Source organism: Denticeps clupeoides, chromosome 17, assembly GCF_900700375.1.
Source record: "Denticeps clupeoides chromosome 17, fDenClu1.1, whole genome shotgun sequence".
Taxonomy (NCBI): Eukaryota; Metazoa; Chordata; class Actinopteri; order Clupeiformes; family Denticipitidae; genus Denticeps; species Denticeps clupeoides.
In genome coordinates, this window is record NC_041723.1 from 2,163,153 (window position 1) to 2,179,272 (window position 16,120).

The 16,120-nt window shown below is 46.5% G+C and overlaps 1 protein-coding gene across 2 annotated transcripts; it reads right to left on the bottom strand.

The window, feature by feature from the left end:
- Nucleotides 1-291: 291 nt before the first annotated feature.
- On the bottom strand, nucleotides 292-15,780 carry ankrd27 (ankyrin repeat domain 27 (VPS9 domain)). 2 transcript variants are annotated; one of them, XM_028958035.1, is made up of 29 exons: nucleotides 15,690-15,780; nucleotides 11,519-11,641; nucleotides 11,065-11,175; nucleotides 10,804-10,963; nucleotides 10,575-10,729; nucleotides 10,386-10,445; nucleotides 10,244-10,297; nucleotides 10,076-10,141; nucleotides 9,858-9,934; nucleotides 9,586-9,707; nucleotides 8,403-8,481; nucleotides 7,460-7,592; nucleotides 7,279-7,371; nucleotides 7,080-7,204; nucleotides 6,814-6,896; nucleotides 5,557-5,672; nucleotides 5,379-5,471; nucleotides 5,096-5,293; nucleotides 4,929-4,988; nucleotides 3,963-4,079; nucleotides 3,836-3,880; nucleotides 3,600-3,722; nucleotides 3,269-3,466; nucleotides 3,033-3,152; nucleotides 2,592-2,765; nucleotides 2,413-2,506; nucleotides 2,223-2,292; nucleotides 1,948-2,020; nucleotides 292-1,617 (listed from the first exon to the last, which is right to left on the bottom strand). In XM_028958035.1, exons 2-29 carry the CDS (start codon nucleotides 11,618-11,620, stop codon nucleotides 1,240-1,242), a joined length of 3,279 nt encoding a protein of 1,092 aa, XP_028813868.1. In that variant the 5' UTR covers nucleotides 11,621-11,641; nucleotides 15,690-15,780; the 3' UTR covers nucleotides 292-1,239. The 2 variants fall into 2 exon arrangements, with proteins under 2 accessions (XP_028813868.1, XP_028813867.1); XM_028958034.1 differs by lacking the exon at nucleotides 15,690-15,780 and adding an exon at nucleotides 14,500-15,683.
- Between the last annotated feature and the right edge of the window lie 340 nt (nucleotides 15,781-16,120).

The window sequence follows — 16,120 nt, forward strand, 5'->3', positions numbered from 1 at the left end:
CCTTAATTTTCATACAGGCCTGCGTTCACCTAGATTGATTTAACAAATATGTTATAAATGACTGAAAAAGTATTTTTGAGAAAAAAAGTGCATTTATTTTTGTATTTGCACACCTATAGAGACACAATTGAAATTAGTTTGGGTCAAATGAGAATGAATTGAAATATGTTTAAGTGACATGAAAAGTATTTCTGATTTAATCCGATCATGAAAACCTGTCATCTTATCCACATTAACAGGGAAATCAATTTCCATTCTAAATGACCCACCCATGAAATGTAGAAACACTCGTTTCATTCATTCTTTTATTTAGGACACAATTAAACAAGGCACCATGACCACATTGAACAAAGAGACGTTTCCCAATTTGCCAGATGTGTGATGGTGACTCCAAAATTAGATCTTCCAGGTGAGCCGTAATCACGTAGTAGGAACACACAGAACGAACCACGATAAGCTGTTATTTCCAGTATTGGATTTTTTCCCCTTCAGGAGTGTTTTTATTGATCTATTTCTGCATTCATTGGAATAAATCACACATAATATACTGCACCATGAAGAATGGTATCACAGAAATGACAACTGTAGGTAATGGCCGACTGTGTAAATCAGACATCATGAAATCATTTGGACATCTTTTTTTTTTTCCCCTGGAGTAGGGTGGTAAAATTCATAGCCACCTCACCCTGTATTTCTGGTCTTTACTCTATTAGTCTAATAAACAAGGGGTTGTGAGCCACCCACCCATTTCAAAAACTCAGAAAATTAATTTCTGGATTTGATAGTGAATAAAATAAATGCATAGGTCTCTTTAAGCACTGCAGCAAATCAACATCCTGAGAAGTGCTTACTTAAACTTGGAATAATAATAAAAAAAAAAAGTCAAGCTACATTTTCAAATTTTAAAAAACTTTTCTAAATGCATGTGCAAGTAGCAATCCTGGACCTTAATCAAGTAGAATCAGCACAATGCAGACATTCAATCCAGTTTATTCTTTCTAACACTCAAGCTTTCAATATTCTTTTTTTCAAACTTTTTTTTTTTTTTTTTGCAAATATGTTATTAAAATAAACCCAGAACAATCTTTAGTAAACATCCCTTTTACAATGTTGCGGCGAAAATAAAAAGTGCTAGGAACTCAGTAATCTCCATTCTTCTCACAGATGGACGAGCCACCGCTCACCAGTTCAGTCATCACTGCAGGGTGGTACACTGACACCCACTGGGCGTGGGCCTCCTCAGACATCACCCATCTCTAATAGCGTCTGTTGAGATCCGTTTAGCCTGACCTCAGAGTCTCTCTGACCTCCTTCTTCATCCCTTCTGATGGTTTCAGAGTCAGGTAACTGAACGGCCGAAGGGTCACCAGGGTCGGAGGCCTCAGCTCTGGAGTCTTCGGGCTTACTGGGAGGACAGAGTTGGTCACCTGACCACTGGTCAGGACTCAGAGTGTGATGGACTGTGTGGGAGCGGGTCAGGGTCCGCTGCTCAGAGCTGCGGCTTTTATCGGGGTTCAGGGTGGGTGTTTGGGTCGGGCGAGCCGGGCGTGTCAAGGGACCGCTGGTGTCCACCGTTTCTCCTCTCCTGAATTTTCTCCTCTCAGGTCGACCGTCAACCTTAGTTGGTGCGAAATACTATGTCTTGTAACAGCAGAACATTTACAGCATGGACAGATTTGCAACGTGTTTCTCTATTTAAAAGTGAAAGGGAAGTGATTGTCACTTGTGATACACAGCAGCACAGCACACGGTGCACACAGTGAAATTTGTCCTCTGCATTTATCCCATCACCCTGAGTGAGCAGATATGACAGGCGCCCAGGGAGCAGTGTGTGGGGACGGTGCTTTGCTCAGTGGCACCTTGGCGGTCTCTAATAGAGTGGCCACCCCTTTCCAATTCACACCATAAAAATGTGTCACAGAGCAGCATGAGAAGAAGGTGCTGTACCTGGGTCAGGTGGGGTGAGCCTGTGGAAACCACATGTTTGTCCTGTGACGGCGCTCTGTACAGCTGCTGTATCCTGAGATGAACCGAGATTTAAAACACATGCGACAAACTCAACACACTCTCTTAAAAGAACACGTTCACTGCTCAGCCACACCATTATGAAAGTGGTTATCTGCTTATAGCGGCACCTGGATGAATTAGAACATTCTCTGCTCGGTGACTTGAATAAATAATGTAAACCAGCGATCTACAGGTGAATGCATAAGCCAGATTACCCCTGTGCAGTTTCAGCTCTAGCTCTGCAATCCGAATCTTCCTCCCTTGATCGCTGCATTGACGAATTGCCTGCCAATGAAGAGCAGCAAGCAATCAAACAACCACGTTTCACGATGTTTCACGATAACTAAACTCTGTGTCATGTTTGTTCCTTCAACTGTCGTATTCACAAAAAAAATATTTTTTTACCCAGAACCCCCTTATGGACAGGGGGTCGTTTGACTGGGCCAACTTCGGGGCTGGGGTCAGATGCTTTCTGCAGAATCCTCAGGATCTCAGTGGTCTAGGATCAAAAGGGAGAAAGTAAAATTGAGACCCGCCCCACCAGAGATAAGACAGGTTCGGCTCGGGTCAGACACCTGACGCACCTTTCCTCCCGTCTCCTGCGCGCAGTCCAGGGGGGTTCTCTGCCTCTTGTTCCTCAGGTGCACCACTGCCCCCGCCTGCAGGAGCAGCTGAACCAGTTCCTGGTGACCGCCTCTCACTGCCTCGTGCAGGGCGGTGTTGCCGTGGTGATTGGCAAGGTTCACAGAGGCACAGGTCTGGAGAGGAAGACCTGTGATCAGCTCAGTCGTTTCTTTAGCCATCAGCTCCAGCAGACCCTCCATTACACTTACATTTACAGCATTTATCGGACACCCTTATCCAGAGGGTCTTACAGACCCCCCCCCCGAGACACTCAGGGTTAAGTGTCTTGCTCAGGGACACAATGGTAGTAAGTTGGGTTTGAACCTGGGTCTTCTGGTCCATAGGCGAGTGTGTTACCCGCTAGGCTACTACCACCCTTTGTAAGCCCCTCCAGAACCCACCTTCAGCAGGGTGGCTGCAGTTTCTACGTTTCCCTTCAGGCAGGTGTGGATCAGGGGGGTGTTCCCATACTGATCCTTCTTGTTCACTTTAGCATTACACTCTAGCAGGGCACTGACCACCTAGAACACAGGGAGGGGGGGGGGGGGGGGGGTCAGCACATGGTAGAGCAGGTCCTACCACAACTGCCGTCAAAGGGGCAAAACTGTGGTGACGTGTTGACACACTGCATATTAACCTGTAGATGGCAGCTCTGGCAGGCCAGGTGGAGGGGCGTGGCATTCTGGCCGTTGCGGGCATTGATGTTGGCACCGTGACGAGTGAAGAGGGACACCAGGGACAGGTGCCCGTGCAGCGCTGCCACGTGGAGGGGCGTGAAGCCATCAGCGCTGCTGCTGTTCACACACAGCCCACCGGCCTGCAGGCTGGCCAGCTTCTGGAGATGCGCATACAAAACATATTCAAATCAAATTACCAAGGATGCTGACCGGTGATGAATTATTACTAATTCCCGAGTTTATTTAGTGCATATGCATGTGTGTGTGTGTGTGTGTGTGTCAGAGTTGCACCTTCTGTGTGGGTTCACACTTTGGGCACTGGCATAAAGGATGGCACAGCGCAGCGTTAGTGGGCACCAAGTCCTCCCCTTCCTCCTCTGGTTCCTCATCCACCCACTCCAGCAAGTATCGCACCTAATGCGTGCGCGCACACACACACACACACACACACACACACTTTGTACTATTACAGCACCAAACCAGGCTACATTATTTCTGTAGATTGGGGACTCTGGATAATATCTCACCATCTCCACATCCCCGTCCGCCACAGCTCTCAGCAGCTTCTCAACCTGCCAATCAGGAAGAGAACAGAGAAGATCGAACCACGACGGCTTACTGTATATAAACTCTGTGACGGACCTCACATCTCACCTCCTTGTGACGGACTTTGTCGGTGTCGGGGCGAGTCTCTGTGCTGAGGGAGGAGGTGCTGGAGACAGATGAGCGTCGACTGCTGGAGTCGGACGCTTGAGGGGAGCGGCTGGGGGACTGAAGGGCGAAAAGGTTTCATGTTATGTTAATTTTATCCAAGGTTACTCACAAATGAGGTATGTTACAACTGGTGGTCTAAATACTGTGATCAGTGTAATAAAAATAAAATAAAAATAAATAATAAAATACTAAAATCATTTAACCCCTACATTCAGGATAAGGGGCTAAGACCCCGTCCACACGGGAACATTTTTCTTAAAAATGGGAATCTTTCTATCTGATCTATCTGACGTGTCCTACAACAATGGTGAATAACACGTCTGTGGTTGTGCTGCATCAGCTACGCTGTACCTTTCTAATAAAAAAATGACGAGGCTGGAGCGGAGCGGGGAGTTGTAGTAGCCTAGTGGGTAACACACAAGACGCAGGTTCAAACCCCACTTACTACCATCGTGTCCCTGAGCAAGACACTTAACCCTGAGTGTCTCCAGGGGGGGACTGTCCCTGTAACTACTGATTGTAAGTCGCTCTGGATAAGGGCATTTGGTAAATGCTGTAAATGTAAAAATCTAAAATGTATATGGAGGGGGGGTTAAAACCGTGCTTGGGATGTTCTCTGCATCTTCGAGTGGACGACAACATTTCTGACAACAAAAACCTGTTTCAGAGGAAAGAGTTCTCGTTTGGAATAGACCAGGAACTAGGAGCTACCAGAAATGAAAATACAGATGGAAAGATGTGTCTCCCATGATAACAGATCTTTGAACCAGCACAAGCTGATTCATTTTGGGGGAAAGGGGATAATGGACACCAGAAACGTAGAACGTACTTTTAGTACAACATATTGTCAGCCTATTCACAGAATATGTGAATTTGAAAATGAAACTGGGGCCTTGTGGCACGTACCCCAATGCTGTCGCCCCATCCTCTAGTGCCACTGTGAGGTCCTTCCAACAATGACAGAATCTAAAAAATTAAAAGGAAAAGAAGTAAAAAATAAAAATAAAAAAAATCACACCACAATGTGCAATCCGTTTTTTAAATGAATATGAAACATTAACGGAAATGCTCACCCTGGAGTTGAGGGCGCATTGCAGCGGCGTGTCCTTGGCCTTGTTATGGACCGCGGTCGATGCTCCGTTTTCAAGCAGCACTTCGATGATTCCCTCGTAGCCCCAGCGGGCAGCGATGTGCAGCGGGGTGTCGCCTTTATCGTTCTGGATGTTCAGGTGACAGGTGTGCAGGTCATAGTACACCAGGGCCTTGACACACTGAGACACGCAGGAAGCATTCATTTAACGTGGAAACGGCAGATTAACGGGTGGGTGGTACACTTGAACGTGTCCGGCAACGTACGTCCTCGTGTCCGTACATGCAGGCGAGATGGAGAGGAGTGTTCCCGTTGTTGTCCTGGGCGTCTGTGTTTGCCTTGTAGTGCAGAAGCAGCAGCTGGATCAGAGACCGAGAGAAAGAGGCATAAGGAACCAGAGCACTACAACAAGACACACAGCCCCTTACAAGACCGCAAACTGACCGTGACCCCCTGGTAACCTTTCTGGCAGGAGAGGTGCAGGGGGGTGAGGGCGTGGTAGTCTGTGGCGTTGACTACAGCTCCCTTCGACACCAACACGTCAATCAGCAGAGACTGACCTGAGGAAGTGAGAAATGGACAGGGTTCAAACCCCACTTACCACCATTGTGTCCCTGAGCAGGACACTGAAAGTGAAAAGTGAGAGTGAAGTGATTGTCACTGCAGCACAGCACACGGAGCACACGGTGAAATGTGTCCTCTGTATTTAACCATCACCCTTGGTGAGCAGTGGACGGCCATGGCAGGCACCCGGGGAGCAGTGTGTGGGGACGGCGCTTTACTCAGTGGCCCCTTGGCGGATCGGGATTCGAACCTTCTGATTACGGGGCCGCTTCTTTAACCGCTAGGCCACCACTGCCCCACAACTGCCCACTGAGTGACTGTCTAAACAGAGCCCGAGTCACATGACTGAGAGGGGTGTGTGTTGGCATGGATATCATGATACGACTAAATCATGATATATTGTGACACTGTACATATTGCAATATTAAAGAGTTCACTGAAAAGGTAAAAACCAAGCTGATATACATTTACATTTACAGCATTTATCAGACGCCCTTATCCAGAGCGACTTACAATCAGTAGTTACAGGGACAGTCTCCCTGGAGCAACTTAGGGTTAAGTGTCTTGCTCAGGGACACAATGGTAGTAAGTGGGATTTGAACCCGGGTCTTCTGGTTCATAGGCGAGTGTGTTACCCACTAGGCTACTACCACTACAAAATGCTGCGTACGATCTCAGCAACTGTAGTAATTGTAGTCTTTGCATTTTAACACACTGAACTAGTGAACACCAAAAAGGTTAAGATAAAATGCTAAAAGACTGAAAAGATTATATTTATGATATGCAGTGAAATAACCACAGTATTGCAAGTATACAATGAACCAATATGCAAATATTGCAAACATAACCAAATATTACACTTTTATGTTTTTAAGATAAAACATAAATGTGACCTTTCAGTGTCTTATTTCTTCTTTTATTTTCCTTATTTCTTCTATTATTTTCCTGTGTAGCAGCTTTGATATGGCAGGCAAAGTTAAGATGCATTATTACACCAACATTTTGGACCTGAGTTTCAATCTTTAATTAGGTAGATTATATTTAAAAGCTCAGATATCAGACTTGCTGACTGCACCTGATCACATGACCAATAAAAAAAAACAAAAAAAAAACTAACAAGAGCAGCTGGAGACTCACCACAAACAGCAGCAATATGGAGAGGAGTGTAGCCCCGGTCGTCTCGAGAGAAAGGTGTGATGATGGAAGGGTCGTTCAGCCTCCTACACAACAAAGACAATCACATCACTACTCAGAGTCATACATCTTCAACGCTGATATCCAAATCTGACACTGGAGTCAAGAACCACAGGAAACGACAGGAAGACGCTCTCCGTAGCTCACTACCTTGTCGATCCTGACCTCTTAATAATAACTAATATAAATAAATCCAAGCGCCTCCTCACCCGGAGAGTCGGAGCTCACAGTCGTCACATGAGCAGAGCGGGTGGCACATCTTCGTCACGTCCTCCTCTCCCTCGCTCTCGCACAGCAGCCGCTGCACCTCAGCCTCATTACCGTTGGCTATGTGCTGCATGACACACAGAACGAGAATTCGGAACAGGTAGAAAACCGGGCCGAACGACGTGCCGGGCGAAGACTAACCTCAAACAAACAGTCGATCGGCATGGCCGTGTTCTGAGAGAGCAGGTCCATCTTCTGCCTGAAGAACACTCGGTCGTTCAGATTCCCTGAGCCCTGTCCCAAAAAGAAAAAAAAAGTGCACGGTCACTACATTTCAATCCAAACGAGTGCTGCACTTCTGCTGCTGATTCTCTCCACTCACGGTTACATCGCGGCTCAGGCTGCCCTGGCTGATGTACTCCACCGCGGCCTCGAACGTGGTCAGACAGTAGCTCAGCTCGTCCTTGGTGGACGTGCAGAAGTGGAAGTTTTTTACGTAGCTGAGATTCGCCATCCTGAAATGAGACGGTGCGGCATGGTGACCACGGCGCAGCACGCGGAGGAGGCTACAACCGAAAAGGTGCGATCTGAGAAGGTACGAGAAGTTGACAAGTCAAACTCCATAAAATGGGGGACTGGGAGCACAATCCGAACGTTTCATTAAACGAGGGAGAATTAAGGAGGCACGTAAATCCACTTCATGCACTGAAATGCAGGTGTGGAAAATGAATAATTCATATTCAAGTAATCAGCAAATTTCTAAAGGAAAACAATGCATCCTCCTAAACATATTCTGCAGGGTGGGCCATTTATATGGATCCACCTTAATAAAATGGGAATGGTTGGTGATATTAATGTCCTGTTTGTGGCACATTAGTATATGTGAGGGGGCAAACTTTTCAAGATGAGTGGTGACCATAGTGGCCATTTTGAAGTCGGTCATCTTGGAACCAACTTTTGTTTTTCAATAGGAAGAGGGTCATGTGACATCAAATTTATTGGTAATTTCACAAGAAAAACAATGGTGTGCTTGGTTTTAATGTAACTTTATTCTTTCATGAGATATTTACAAGTTTCTGATATTTACAAGTTCAATGTCACCAATCATTCCCATTTTATTAAGGTGTATCCATATAAATGGCCCACCCTGTAGATGCATTACACGATTACACAGAATAAATTATTGAATAGTTTAATGTCAATTATTCAACATTTTACTGGACACCAATATCTCTGCAAAGGAAAACCTTTCAGGACCAATAAGCGTGTACTTTGCCTGTAACGGGCCGCGAGAACAGTGCGTTTGCAGCGCGTCCGGCTCTCACCAGTTGGGGATCTCGGTCTTCACCAGCAGGTAAAGGATGACGGACAGCAGGTCGTCCGCACACGCGGCCTCTATGCTCACTGGCGAGGAAGAGGGAGAGCGCAGTTAACCCGGTTGGACACGCCACTCCGGCACAACAAGCGGCGCCTTCTCCTGGCCGAGACACAGGGCTTCTGTGCGCTGCCGGACAGGCCGGCCCTTCAGGGGCCGTTTAACCTGCCTGACACTCTCTCTGTCTGCCTCGTTAGGCTGTAATGGCTAAATTGCCTGTTTGGCTAACATACATTACGGGAGTTTGGCTGCGCCCGCCGGGCACTGAATGGTCATTCACGCTCGGGGAAAACACCTCCGTTGTGCATTTGTGTACACGAGAGATAACCTGGTTAAAACCGCAAAAGCCGTTGTTAGAACGCAACCCAACTCGGAATCAGAATAGTATTTATTGGCCAGGGAATTTGCTTCCGGTAGACGGTGTCTCTCAAGTACAGAGTAGAAAACAACAACAACGTGCAAGGATGTGTTTAAGTGTTATTTGTACAAGTTGTAGAATTTGTTTATACTCTTTATAAATAACTATGTCTACTGAGTATAAATATATGTAAGAATGTACATAGGACTATAAATGTATGGAGATGAAAACAATGTGCAGTACAGGGTGGGTCATTTATATGGATCCACCTTAATAAAATGGGAATGGGTGGTGATATTAACGTCCTGTTTGTGGCACATTAGTATATGTGAGGGGGCAAACTTTTCAAGATGGGTGGTGACCATAGTGACCATTTTGAAGTCGGCCATTGGATCCAACTTTTGTTTTTTCAATAGGAAGAGGGTCATGTGACATATCAAATCTATTAATAATTTCACAAGAAAAACAATGGTGTGCTGGTTTTAACGTAACTTTATTCTTTCATTAGTTATTTACAAGTTTCTGACCACACATAAAATGTGTTCAATGTCACCAACCATTCCCATTTTATTAAGGTGTATCCATATAAATGGCCCACCCTGTACAATAAATAGGCAAAAATCTAAATCCTATATACATAGTGTTCATAAAGTGTAGTGCAATGTTAGGTGTCTAACCAAACTAACTCTAACTCACACAAACACACACAGAGGCCTGAACAGGAGCAGTCCATCATCGGGACATTTCGCATGGACAATCCTACCAGCTGTCGTACCTGTGCGCCCGGGGGACTGCAGGACGGTCAGGACCACCCTTCTCAGACAGAGCAGCTTGTGCTGAGGGGAGGTGCAGCCGTTAAGCTGACTCAGCTCTCTCTTCGCCCGGGGAATATTTATGCTGCCAGAGACGCAGGAGAAACGCTGTAAGCGTACACTCGGGAGACTCTCGTATTGTCTGTTGGTGAACGGTTCGCTCATCGGTGCCTAAATAAGAGCGTTTTTCTGGATTTTATGAACAGTAGAGAGCAGCGAGAGGCTGAGAGTTCACCTGAATTCGGACTTGACCCCGAGATCTTTCTGCTGGAGCTCCTGCAGGCCTCTGGAGGTTTTATTAAATGCAGCATCCTGTCCAGGAGCAGAGTTCAAGCATTTGAGGAACACGGCAAAATTAATTTTGTGAAAAACCTTTAACACTACAATGAATAAATAATTTCAATTTGTGCTTATTAAGCAAATGGGAAAAAATATAGAAGTAATAACACTTACCTGGCTGGCTTCAAGAGTCCCGACATAACTAAATATTAAATCATGGATACCATGATGTATGTACATCTAGAAACAAGAAAATTTGTTGACCCACCAGACACCAAAAGCTCCCCCCCAAGTGAACTGAATGGATTTCTTTACTGCTGATTAAACAGGAACCGCCATCACCTCTACCGCTTGCTTGAGCAGTGTCATCTGGAGCTCCTGTTTGGCCAGCACCTTCTGAAAAATCCACACACGGTCGTCACCATCCTGCGCGCGGACACCAGCAACGCGAAGGCCGAGAGGGTCGGGGGGGGTTTCCACCTACCAGCCGCGAGTCTCTCAGCAAGCACTGAAGGCATCTCGTGTATAGAGCTTGGACCGAGTCCTGCGGGTCAGATGGTACAGGTCAGGCGTATGGCACTTCGGTACAAAGCTGTGGTGAAATGCGGCCGTCGTTCTCGGTCAATTATAATAACGCATAATTGTGCATTCGTTTGCATGAATTATGTCTCACTATGTGATGGCGCAGTCCCTTCCTCTCCTGTTCCTTGAAGGAATGACAGAAGCCGGCGAGGAACTTGTCCAGTTTTTCGGCGTGGCGGCCCAGGAACTCCCTCGCGTCGTCCACACTCTTCAGGCAGTAGGAGGCGGGGACAGAGCTCACGTCCACTGAAACGCACACAGGACAGTTGAGGCCGCGGCGGCGCGGCTGTCGCGTACGTCGGTGTCGCGTACTGCCGTACCTGGGCTCTGCTCCGAGTCGAGGGGCCGCGTGATGCACAGGATGCGGTACGCCTGCTCCTTCTCGTTGTAGAAGGTCTCCTCGAACAGGATGGGTACGGAGGCCGGGGACTGGCGTCCGCCTCGCAGCTTCACCTGGCAGTCCTGGATGGACACCTCCTCCTGTGGACGTGGGCACCGGGATCAGGTCCTTTTTTCTGGCTTTAACAACCATATGGTAAACGAGTGGCCGGGAACGTCACGTCCCTTCGGGGGAAACCGACCTTCCCATCCAGAGTCCTGTACCCCTCGTCCACAGACTGCAGAACATACCCCTCAAACTGGGCAGATGTGTACGTGCTGACTGACAAGCTTTCTCGACATGGAACCAGAATCTGTCACAGACACACACACCAAAACCAAACTGAAATAGGACATTTTGTTCATTTAAAACGAGTTAGTCCCGCACAGAGTCCCTCTGTCCCCGTGGACGGGGATGACACAGCCTTTTGCCCCAGAGGGGGGTCTCATGCTGGAAAACTCACAAAGACTTCCTTACTCCACAGTCACAGCATGAAAATTCCACACTTTCCAACCATCTCACATTTCAAAATGAACATCTGATGCGTGAGAACGTGGGAAAGGGGTTCAGCGTGTTGGGACCATCAAAACGTAGCTCATAATGAAAATAGTCATCTTTCTTCATTCGCGCGGAACACCCGGTAACGTGCCACTCACGATGCCATGCAGCTCCGCGACTCGGCTGCACAGGTCCGGCCTCTGCCTCTCCAGCGCCAGGTAAAACGGGTTCTTCAAGATGTTCTCATCATATACAGCCATAGAGACGGGACGCTCTGCACCCTGAAGGAGGAGAAGAGGAGAGGGGGCTTGAACCAAGTTCTGCGGTAACTACTCCTCATCCCGTACCGCTGGAAAAACAGGCCGGGCCCAAAACAACGGGGATCTTGTTCCCGCCGCCGCCAAACGCCTCTCAGCTGAGCTCATTAACCGACTTCCGAGATGAAATTACCCCAGAGCCGCCACAGCCGCGGCGTACAGTAGCTCAACAAGGGCGGACGAGAGTTAAAATACGGTCCAGACCTCACGTTAAACCAACCCTACACTCATCCACACTCCCATAATTAAATAGTAAGCCATGTACAGGGTTCTTACACACTTTTACAAATGACTTTTCAATTACCACCAAAATATTGTTAAAATAAATGTATGACAATCCTGCTAATTTTAACTAAAACAACAGTGAGGCAACAATGAATAAATAAAAACACATATAAATAAGTAAAACAGAAAAAAAAAAAAAACTTTATATCTTTATTTTGCACTTTTCGGGGCCTGGAACGCTCCTTGATTTCCAGGTTTCTATAGACTGTACCAGCCTCATTATTTAGCTCACGGTAACTATAACATCAACAACAACATTTATTTCTTATATAGCCCAAAATCACATACAGTATGTCTCAATGGGCTTTGACAGGCCCTACAGTTGACACCCCCCACACTTGACCCTTCTGCACACAAGGAAAAACTCCACACAAAAAAACTCTAGGAGAGAGAAAAAAGGAAAGGAAGAAACGTTGGGAAGGAGTGATACAGAGAGGGACCCCCTTCCAGGGTAGAGTGAGCCTGCAAATGGTGTCAGTGCAGGGTTGGATATGATATAATAGTAAGTCCTACGGTTGTAGGGTTGGAGAAGTCCAGGATGTATTAAGTGTCATGGTCTAGATAAGGTGTCTGTAATGATGTTACTGGTCCATTTGAAGATCCCTGGAGCTGTAGTTGTAATGGTGGTGGTGGCTGTGGTGACCCTCTGGTTTGTTTCATGTTTTGTCCTTGTAAAGAAGTTGTCAGGAACAGGATTTATTTGCTGGTCTGATCACTGGGGTCTGCCAGTAGTCTGGGCGCCTGATTCCGTGTCTCGGAGAAAAACAAACAGAAGCAACTATAGAGTTGGTCCACTGTCCTGCGGCGCTACTGCAGCTGCAGCTGAAAAAAATTCCCACTACAGTTGAAAATTTCACAACCGTCACTCTGGTTATGGAATTACATTTTTCAAATGGGGCTCAAATAAAAAAAAAAAAAAAAAAAGAGAGCAGAACCCTTCTGCTGAGCTCATGTTTCAGGTGACGTGGACTCAGCCATGGTCCCGCATGCCAGGCGGGTTTAAAACACTGAAGTCCAAATGAAATTCCACATTCACACCTACGGCATTTGGCAGACCTGCTTTAAAATGGTCATTACTGAGGTCCCTTCTTTTGTTCACTGGGACCTGATCCGTAAAAACCATCAGCTTAGCTCCGAACTCACCATTTAGTTATTTTCTTAAAGATTCGGCGTTTGAAGACACCGCAAGCGTTTCATCCGTATAGCCGGGGATCAGATAAAAGGGATTGTGTGCCCAGCGTTTCCTTCATGTGCGCCATTCCTCAAATTCCCTGCAGGGTTCGCGTGGGGGGTGAGGTGGTCTTGTGCCGAGAGGAACGCGAGAGGAGCTGAACTGTTCAGCAGAGAATTGCCGGGATTTATAATATATGAATTATCATATACACTCGGGTAAATTTGTTTTTTAGTTTGCCCACTAACAAATAAAGTCTATGATGATTTCGATTTTAGGTTTAAAACAAAGTGAGTAACACTTGTACATAGAAGCAGTCAATGTATCCCGATTTCAAACTTTGCACCATGGCCAAGACCAAAGAGCTTTCCAAGGATGTCGTGGACAAGATTGTGGACCTACACAAGGCTGGAATGGTCTACAAGACCATCTCCGAGCACCTGGGTGAGAAGGTGTCAACAGTTGGTCTATTATTTGTGATTATTCACAAATAGATGAACCATTAAATAACTGCCCGTCGGCCTCGGTCTAAAGCTCCACACATTGGAGTTTCAATGAGAACTACTCGGAAGGAACTTCTGAATGATCTCAAGGCGGCTGGGACCGTGGTCACCAAGAATTCCTAACCTGCTGGTAGGTAACAATTGGTAACACACACTACAGTCGTGAAGGACTGAAATTCTGCGGAATTCGCGGAAATGACGTCATCAACACCATTCACCACACGGAACAAAAAATAAATAAATAAATTTGTGCTAATTTTTACATCCAATCACCGAGCGACTGCAATGCTTCGCACGTTTGGAAGCCATGACGGTCAGTGGAGATAATGTTTTAGGGGAGGGGCAGGAAAAAGCATGAGATACGGGAGGTAAACTTTTCCCTTATGACATCATAAGGGGACAAATTCCAGATCCAACCGTCCAAGCTGCCATTCTCTGAACGGCAAAGCAGAATGGCCAAAGCACCTATCATCATTTCTAGCAACTGCAGACAGGCTAGGGGAACTTGTATTAATGTTAAATAATCTCACAAAGTGAATATTTCATGATAGGGGACCTTTAAGGTCTTGGGAGTGGCCACGTCAGTCTCCAGATCTTAATTCCATAGAAAATCTGTGGCGGGACCTGAAGGTTAGAGTTGCCAAACATCAGCCACAGAACATTAATGACTTGTAGAGGATCTGCAAGGAGGAGATATGAGATATGTACAAACCTTGTGGCTGATCATTTCTTTGTTAGACTTACAAAACCAGCAAGGATTCACTTAATTTTTTGCCCTGACTATATGAAAACATTAGTGGTAATATTTATCGATAATCATCCCAGACAGAAGACAAACGCCAGTCTGGGGGGTTACTACTCACTTCTTTGCATTGGGTACGGAAGGCCTGTGTCAGCTGAAGGAAGCTCCTCTTCATCAAATGGAACTGATAAAGCAGGAAGGAGAACGCCATCGTGCCGCGGCGCTTCAACAGCATGGTCTCCATGAGCGCCTGACTCATCCGGAAAGCGGTGAAGACCGGAGCTACATCACGAGATGGCTCCCCTATAAACCCACCACAGTCATCTGCCTGCCCCTGTCTGTGAAAGCCTCAAGAATGTGGCCATGTGATCTGCTCTGCCTGGGCCAGCGTGGACCCTCTGATGATGCCAGACGCTAACAAGCAACAAGCAATCAGACTAAAAGTGACTACTAAATTATGACTTGATCAAGGATGAACTTTGTCTTTATGGTCAGGAAATGGCAAAAATTACCCAACAATGCTGTGAATGCAATGCTTTGCCCATCTGACTGAGCCAACAGTGCAGTGCATGGTGAAATTTCAAATTTCAAGATATCCCTCTATTGTCATTTTCATGTTTCACATAAACACACCTCATTGCAATAGCTAAATAAAATAAAAACAAAACCAAAGAGTGAATTAGGTAAGTAAGGACAATAACAATTAAGTTAAAACTATAAGGCTGAAATAACAATAACTATGAATAATAATGCATAAAAAGGACATTTTGTGGTAGATTAAAAACAGTGTCGAGTTCTGGCTCTAAAGGGGGCGGGAAAGGGGCGTGGTCACGCAGCAGCATGACGTCAGCTGATCCATAGGCGACCGCAATACAAGGCCCAATAAACTATTCTAAAACCCCAAAAAAACTCTTCATCTACGTGTCTGTCATGGGCGCCAACGCCGTCGTGACGTAGAATGTGGGGTTGGGGTACACTTTCCCAGACGCTTTGCCTTCGGTTGTTAAAGCGTTTATTAAACGTTCCAAGTTGCAAGCTCTCGACACAACGAAAGTCTTCGTCCCGGACATTCCGGACACCTGCTGTCACCCCATGTCGCGCCGAAAGCCGACTGGAGCTTCAGGGCCGGCGTTCATTTCACGTGTCGCGGTGGGATGGAACAGCAGGATTAAGAGCCGCTGACGCGTTAGCCTGCTAGCGTCTGCCGTCAAAGGCTTCCGCTTATGAAGCTTCTTTGAGTTAAAGCGGCGCGCAGGCGTGCCGACATATCCGTTCACGCTCCGCGAGAAGTAAAAAGCGACTAAAACTTACCTGGTCAACTAGTGACGCGGAGGTCGCATGATAAACTCAACACTTGAAGGCGAGGCGGTAAACATCCGCCTCCTGGCGAACGACGTCAGAGGGGGAACCGTAACGCCGGCCATCCAATGGGGGAGGAGCGTCAGCCGCGCAGACCAATCAGAACTGACCGTGAGACAGTAGCGCGCCAATCAGAGGACGCGCCTGACAGTACCGGTGTTAAGGCGTATCCGGCGATTTCTTTTATCTGAATACAATGAATGGAGCAGGAGGCCGTTCCTCGTCTAGACGGTTTTACATAAATATGTAAACAATGCAATTATAAACGCACTGAACAATTAAACATCTGAAACACAAACAATAAAACCGCATTCAGTCACTGAGTATTTTCAAACGACAGCTCAAGACCTTCCTCTTTAAAAAATATTTTGATTAACTTGTAA

Excerpts from the sequence above, each read along its gene's own strand:
- ankrd27 (XM_028958034.1), bottom strand. The coding sequence starts at position 14,637 with ATGAGTCAGGCGCTCATGGAGACCATGCTGTTGAAGCGCCGCGGCACG. Across the intron at positions 11,176-11,518 it reads TCGCGGAGCTGCATGGCATC|ATTCTGGTTCCATGTCGAGA; the intron begins GTGAGTGGCACG and ends TGTCTGTGACAG. Across the intron at positions 7,593-8,402 it reads AAGACCGAGATCCCCAACTG|GATGGCGAATCTCAGCTACG; the intron begins GTGAGAGCCGGA and ends GTCTCATTTCAG.